This window comes from Monodon monoceros, unplaced genomic scaffold (genome assembly GCF_005190385.1).
Source record: "Monodon monoceros isolate NGI ecotype Baffin Bay Population unplaced genomic scaffold, NGI_Narwhal_1 Super_Scaffold_3, whole genome shotgun sequence".
Taxonomy (NCBI): domain Eukaryota; kingdom Metazoa; phylum Chordata; class Mammalia; order Artiodactyla; family Monodontidae; genus Monodon; species Monodon monoceros.
Window position 1 is genome coordinate 43945987 of NW_021703780.1, and position 8222 is coordinate 43954208.

Sequence of the window (8222 nt, forward strand, 5' to 3'; positions counted from 1 at the left end):
TCAATGAGAAACTTTGTTCTCTAAAATCAGACTATGAGACACTTTGTTCTTTGAAAATGTATCAGTAAGAATGAAATGCCCCTCTCTTTGCTGGTCTCTTTGATATAGAGAACCAGCCTCATATCTCACACCTGGCACAGGGGTTTCTGGATACATCATTTAGTATCTATCTTAATTTGTAGTTCCCAAGTTACCAAGACCTTTGCAGTCCAGACCTAATGTTGAACTCTTTACACGCGGCCCTATAATTGCTTTTGACCCTATCAGAACAGTTTCACTGACATTTCACCTACCTAAACCCTTCCTTAAAATCTCATCACTCCATTCCTTTGTCTCCCGAGGTTATTCCGCTGTATGGCCTCGCTCACTGCAGGCCAGGGTCAGAATCATAAAGGTGATTCTGTGGGAATACAGGTTCGTCGGACTACAGGTGATCTTAGGCTGATGGGGAAAGGAGGAAAAGCTTTACATGTCCTCAGATAATACCTGTTTTCACACATTTTATCTGTTCACAATCGTTTGTGTGTTTTTTAAAGAAAACGGTTGGTCATGATTTCACTAGTAAGCATTTTAACACCACTGATCTATTATATAAACCACAATTTTGTTCTAAAACAGAAAACAGAGAAGTTGGGAGACAAAGGTCACCTAATGATTCCACTTGAGCTGCAGAAGTTTCTCGAGGAGCGCATGCGCAGTAGCTCAGTCTTCCCGCGCCCCTCCGCGCGCGGAGCGGTCTCGGCGCGGCCGGAACTACAGTTCCCAGCGGCCCGCGCGGCGGACGAGGGTGTCCGGAACTCTGGGAGGGAGGCCAGGCCCCACGGGCCTACTGGGCCGCTGCTCAGGGGAAGCGGTTTGCAGCCCTTTCTGCCGCCGGTGGCGGAGGCGGCGGCGGCGGCGGGGAGATGGAAGACCCAGGGTCGGAGGTGAGTAGCGGGCTGGGCCCGGCCTTGTGCAGAGTCCGGGGGGTGCTGGGCCGTACCTGGGGTCTGGGGGGCTTAGGGGGCCTGGGGAGCTTAGGGGGTCTGGGGCCTAGGAGGCCAGGGGGTCTGGGGGCCTGGGCCTGGGGGGCTTGGAATCTGGGGCCTGGCGGACTAGGGGCCTGGGGTTCTGGAGGCCTAGAGTTTGGGGCCTAGAGTCTGGGGCCTGGGGACCTAGTGGGCCTGGGGGAGAGGGCCCCGCAGCAACAGTGGCCGCCCGGCTCGGGGACCGCTGCTCGGCGCGGGCGCGGCGTGGGTTCCGAGGCCGACTGCCTCTTGGGGGAGCGTGCTCCCTGCTCCTCGGGGAGAAGGGATGCGGAGGGGCCCCTGCGGTTCCACGGACGCGAGCTCGGGCTCGCGGAGGCTGGGGCTCCGTTAGGTCTCCTCGAGAGCTTTCCTTCTTCGTTCCCTTAGGAAAAATCTCCTGTAAGTGCGGGGTTGTCTAGATAACCGTGTTTTGGCTTACTTTTATAGATAATAGAATGTGTCCCTCCAGCTGGGCCTGAGGCGTCCGAGTCAACACCCGAGGAAAATGAAGATGACATTCAGTTTGTTAGTGTAAGTAGCGACGATATTCGGGTTTTTCCGAGTCAGAGACTATGCGTGATAAGCCGTGATGTGATTACCTCTCATCTGTTTGTTCTTCATGCAGCAAACGTGTGTGAATGTCTGATAGAGACTGTACACTGTGGAGTAGGGCATAGGAGTAGGGAATTTGCCTGAAGAGGTGTCTGAGCAGCCCCAGTAGGCATCACAAAGCCTGTGGCCTGCGGTGCGTGTTGTACCCTGAATCTCGCCTCTCCCCCTGCACTTAGAGCCGTTCATGTACGCAGGGTTGTGGTCTCCTAAGAGTGCTTTGAAATGAGGCAAGAGTAACTTCTAAAAGATAGCACACAGGTTAGGGAGAAGGGCGGTAGTGATGAGGAATGAGGTAGAAAACCAGAAGGGCTGCAGGAACTCATCTTCTGAGCCTGTGTGTCTCCATAACGTGAAGGCGGGTGGCTTGAAGACTTCACTAAGCTCCGAGCTCATCCTGTTACAGGACAGTCCAGCAGGCGAGGTTCACAATGAAGGGCCCGTATCACCAGGAGCATCCTGTATCTTTCTGTTTTTATTCCCTTTGGACAGTAGTTTTCAAGCATTAGTAAGTAGAAGTGTGTGGATTCCCGGACCTCACTCCAGACTTATGGAATCAGAAATGGGAGGTGGGGCCCAGGAATCTTGATGTTGGTGCAAATGCAGGGGTGTATGAAGCTGTGAACACACTTTGTAAAACATTGGTTGCAAAAACTGAAGGGGGTGCTATGATACATTTGAGGATAATTTCCACCCCACACTGTTAAAGTTTTACAAAGGCTCTGCTTCAAGTAGTATCTTAGTTAGCTAGAGAATATTTCTACTGTGAATGACTCTTTTTGAATATTGTAGTTAGTTGAGGTTTGCTGTTAAAGGTGTATAATCTTTTTTAAAGGTTTGCCTGTTTAATGTTTGTGTGTTTCTTAGTTACTGTAGGTTTACGGCAACCATGTAATTGACTTGTTTTTATTTTTATATTTTTTTTCAGTTTTTTTTGACATCTTTATTGGAGTATAATTGCTTTACAATGGTGTGTTAGTTTCTGCTTTATAACAAAGTGAATCAGCTATACATACACATATATCCCCATATCTCCTTCCTCTTGTAAATGACTTGTTTTTAAATCAAACAAAATTCCCTCCCTAAAGGTTGTGGTAACATTGTTTTTATGTTCTAGTAGGGTTATATAGAAATTCTTTAAAAGATCAAGATCATTTCCTTGACATTCTTCGCCACAATAGTGCATGTGGTACTTTTTTCTTGACACTTGAACTTTTATAAATTTGGGGATACCAAGAAGGATTGTATGCTGACTTTGCCTCCCCATGTGGTGAGAAGTGATGTAGCTGTGGAAATTGAAGAGCCATGATGTCTGTTTTTGTACTGAAAAACATTTGGAAACAGGATTGCAGGGGACATTAGGAAAAATAATTTAGGTTCTTCCTGACCGTGGTATAAAGACAATGAATAGGATACGATGACCTTGATGGTGTTTTGTGCAGCTCTAGCTAGGTGTGACACAAGTGTTTATGATTTGTGTGCCTTATTTTGAGAAACACAGTAGGATTCTACAAAATTAAGGTTGGAGAAATAAATGGGTGTAATTTTGTGTCATACTCTCAGGATTAAATGCATAATCATGTTGTAAATTCTGACTGAGTTAATATATTAGCTTGTGTTAAGGTGAGGTTTAGAAATCTTAATTTAAATTTTATTTTAAATATAGAGAATTTTTTGTATCTTTGCATCCAGAGTAGTGTACATCCAGCTTGATAGAACCTCTTAGAAATAGCCTTGTTTACAATTAGAGGATTGAAGATTTGACAGCTCAATAAGAAATGAATTATATGCACTGAGTGGAATTGCAGTACGAGAAGAATCTAGTAAAAATATTCCTGTTGCATTTAAATGGTACCACATAAAAATGATCATTTAATTCTCCTTTAAACTACATTCAGATCAGAATTTACTTCCTCTCACCCCATCCTATGCTGGGTTCCATCAGGATGTGTTTATTACTATGTTTCTTATAGTACCAGCCAAAAAAGATGAAATGCTACTGGGTACAATGCTCTGCTTGAGGGTTCTCAGATACAAAAAAATTTATGTGTTCTTTTTATATCTTTTATCAAGAATGTTACTACTTGACGTATTCTGGTTTGGATTTCTTAGTTTTTTCGTATAAATCTTATTTTCCAGCCTCAGTCTGCATTATGGCACAGCATCCTCTTTGTATGCTGCCATATATATAAGCCCCAAACTAAACACAATATGCTGAAAGAAAGGAATGATGAAAATTGGGGAGTACAGAAAGAGCTCTTATCTTTGGTGTAAATTTTCCTGAAGTGCAGCGTACATACAGAAGAGGGCACTTGCTCATTATTCTCCTTGCCCTCACTCTACTTTAGTATTAAATTACCATTTGTCTGCATTGGTTTTCTTCTTAACTGATCATCCCACATTTCATACTCTCTTAATCTTCTTCTTTTTTTAAAAAAAAATAATTAGCAGTTCAAGTTTATTTTTTATTTTTTAAAATATTTATTTATTTGGCTGTGCTGGGTCTTAGTTGCGGCATGCGGGATCTTTTTTTAGTTGTGGCACACAGGATCTTTAGTTGAGGCACATGGGATCTGTAGTTATGGCATGTGGGATCTAGTTCCCTGACCAGGGATTGAACCTGGGCCCCCTACATTGGGAGCATGGAGTCTTAGGGAAGTCCTGTCTCCTGATCTTCTTGAAGCACAGCTTTAATGTGGTTCCCGTCTCAACACTACTAGTTGATTCCTTTGCCTGTAAAATAAAATCTAGGTTTTCAACTGGGGTATTTAAGGCCTGGTCTATGTTGAAGGTAGTATGTGTGTAAAGAAAAGATTGAAGAGATTTGATATTTGGTTGCGTAAGGATATGGAGGATGAAGCAGAGATATCAAAGAACTCCATGCTTTTGAGCTTAGATATGTAAAAGATTATTGATAACCATCCCAGTTAAAAAATACTGTACCGTGATATCTGTGTCTTTTAAACATTATCCCTGGTCTATTTCCCGTTTCCAAAGGAGTACATGGCTTTTTCCCTCTATATAGATTTAGGCTCTTTTTGGGTTTTGTCGTCATCGCATATTGGTCTTCTCTGAATCTTTACCTCTGCTGGTTCTGTTTCTGATTATTTTGCACCACCGGTGAGGCCACCTCTTCACAGGAATTCTTGCTAATTCCAACCAAAAAACCCCTAGTGATTGTAAAGGCACATTTGGTTTGAATGATTGTTAATGACTTGTAAATTTGCTGACTTCCTTTTTAGGAGGGACCATCAAGACCTGTTCTTGAATACATTGATCTGGTCTGTGGTGATGATAAAGAGTGTAGCACCTATCATAGTGATGTAAGTATATTATATTTGTGTTTCTTCAGTTGTGTCATTAAGTGCAGTATGTGCTGGAGGTGGCTTGAACTGGCTTGCAAGAATTGTTTGTTAAATTTGAGCTGATTGTTAAACATAGCCGTTCTTAAAAATTCAAGTATAACTCAGCCATAAGAAAGAATGAAATAATGCCATTTGCAGCAACATCGATAGACCTAGAGATTATCATACTAAGTGAAGTAAGTCAGAAGGAGAAAGACAAACACCATATGATACCAGTTATATATGGAATCTAAAATATGATACAAATGGACTTATTTACAAAACAGAAACAGACTCACAGATATAGAAAACAAATTTATGGTTACCGAAGGGGAAAGATAGGGGAGGGATGAATTAGGAGTTAGGAATTTGCAGATACAAACTACTGTATACAAAGTGGATAAACAACAAGGTCCTACTGTATTTTGTAATAACCTATAATGGAAAAGAATGTGAAAAAGAATATATATAACTGAATCACTTTGCTGTACACCAGAAACTAACATAACGTTGTAAATCAACTACACATCAATTTAAAAATTCAAGTATATAAAAACTTAAAGGTAAACTATTGTGGATTGTCTAAGTCTAAGGAATCAAATTTCAAATATGTTGAACAACCAGTCATTGAAGAAAAGCCATCATGTTCATCAAAGGAAGAAATGGATAATCTTGTGCTTCCAGATTGTTGGAATGAAAAACAAGCATTTATGTTTGCAGAACAGTACAAATGGCTTGAAATAAAAGAAGGTAAATTAGGATGTAAGGATTGCTCAACAGTTCGGCATTTGGGATTGAAAGCAGAAAAGCATGTCCATGTGTCCAAGGAGTGGATTGCATATTTAGTAACCCCTAACGGCAGTAATAAAACTACTAGACAAGCTTCTCTGCGAAAAAAAATTAGGGAACATGATGTTTCTAAAGCCCATGGTAAAATTCAGGATTTGTTAAAGGAATCAATTAATGACTCAGTTTCTAATTAAGTGCATAAACAAAGTAATAAAAATATTGATGCTACTGTGAAAGTTTTCAATACTGTTTATAGTTTAATAAAACATAATAGACCTTTATCTGATATTGAAGGGGCAATAGAATTACAAGAGAAAAATGGAGAGGTCAGTTGTTTAAATACACGATACGGTGCAACAAGAATAGCAAAGCATATTGCAAAAGAAAAAAAGATGACGATATTTAAGAATATTATAGAAGAAAATGCCAAAATCTGTATTGTAATTGATGAGGCATCCACAGTTTCAAAGAAAAGGACCTTCGTGATTTATCTCCAGTGCACAGTTCAGTCGGTTCCTGCACCCGTTATGTTATTTGTTGCTTTGAAAGAATTGGTGTCAACCACAGCAGAGTGTATTTTCAATACATTATTGAGTACTTTAAATGATTGTGGTTTCACTAATGAATATTTGAAAGCAAATTTAATTGCATTTTGTTCTGATGGTGCTAATACAGTGCTGGGAAGAAAGTCTGGAGTAGCTACAAAGTTGTTAGAAAATTTTCCTGAAATCATTATTTGGAACTGTTTTAAACCATCGATTGCACTTGTCCCTTGATGATTCAATATCTGAAATAAAACAGGTGAATCATTTAAAAATATTTCTTCATAAAATTTATTCTAATTATCATCAATCTAATAAAAATCAAAACAAGCTTTTAGAAAATGTAGCTAAAGATCTTGAAATTGAAATTGTTAAAATTGGCCGGATAATGGGACCAAAATGGGCGGCATGTAGTTTACAAGCTGCTACTGCTGTATGGCGTGCATATCCTGTATTATATATGCATTTTTCTCATTCTCATTCTGGTTTGGCAAAGAGATTAGCTAACATTAATTTCTTGCAAGACCTTGCTTTAATGATTGACATTCTTGAAGAATTTTCACTACTTTCAACTGCATTACAGTCAAGCTCAGCTAACATTCAGAAAGCACAAAAATTGATCAAACGTACCATAAAAGCCTTGGAAAATTTAAAAATTGGTGCTGGAAAGCATGAATCTCAAATTGAAGGTTTGATTAAGTCAGATAAGTTTAAAGATATTCCATTTAATAAAAATAATAAATTTAATGCCCTTCCTAGGAACATGTTACTAGAAAATATAATTCAACACATGAACTTACGTCTTTTATCTGACAGGAACCATGATGAAAGTATTTTTAATTATTTTGATTTGCTAGAACCTTCTACATGGCCTTATGAAGAAATAACTTCACCATGGATAACTGGTGAAAAAAAATTATTTCATTTGTGTGAAATTTTAAAATTCGAAATTGATTTGAATGATTTTCGGGAATTTGTAAATAATAATGTAAAGTCAAACAATGTTTCAATTCCTACAACCGTACAAAAAGCTAAAAAGATAGTTAGCACCATTGCAGTCAATAGTGCTGAAGCTGAAAGAGGTTTCAATTTAATGAACATAATTTGTACAAGGGTGAGAAATAGTTTAACAGTAGGTCATATATCAGATTTAATGACTATAAGTTTGTTGGGAAAAGAGTTAGCTGATTGGGATGCAACTCCCTTTGTAAGATCCTGGTCAAATTGCAATCACAGATTAGCTACAGATACAAGAGTTCGACAAAAGTCAACAAAAGTCTATGAGAATCAGTTGGCTATATGGAACGTACAATAAAGAGTATTGTGTGGGAATTCCCTGGTTAGGTCTTGGCGCTTTCACTGCCATGGCCTGGGTTCAATGCCTGGTCAAGGAACTAAGGTCCTGCAAGCCGCGTGGTGCGGCCAAAGAGAAAAGAGTATTGTATATGATTTTATCATTTGTAAATTGTATGCTGCACATCTTTTAAATGCATACATTTTTATTTCGAAAGCCAGTTGTTAAACATTATTCAGCACGTTGCTGTTTAAAAGGCATTCTCCAAAGAGATAAAGTTGATTGTTTTTAGGAGCAATGGGTTTTTAGAGGTTGGTCCATGTCTGCTAGAGTGAGCCAAATACATATTTCAGGGAATCCTATACAGAACATCCAACAATTCCATTTTTGCTTTTTTAAATTTTTTTGTGAGGATACGAAAGAGTAATATAACCCAAATAACTTCTAAGCCCTGGAAGTTATATCAAATAAAAGAGAAATGGAATAAAAACTGCAAGCCTTGTGACTTTTGTCTTTCTCATTTCCATATCTGCACTATCTAATATGGTAACCACTAGGACCATGTGGCTATTAAGCATTTGAAATGAGTTCAGTAGGACTAAGAAAGTAGATTTTTAAATTAATTTTAATTAAACAT

At 39.3% G+C, this 8222-nt stretch overlaps 1 protein-coding gene across 1 annotated transcript; it reads left to right on the forward strand.

The window, feature by feature from the left end:
* Window positions 1-774: 774 nt before the first annotated feature.
* On the forward strand, window positions 775-7606 carry KIAA1586 (KIAA1586 ortholog). The gene is given in 5 exon segments (XM_029243288.1): window positions 775-926; window positions 1455-1538; window positions 4859-4939; window positions 5467-6495; window positions 6497-7606. Coding segments are annotated over 5 exon segments (2325 nt in total). The 5' UTR covers window positions 775-905.
* The last annotated feature ends 616 nt before the right edge of the window (window positions 7607-8222 follow it).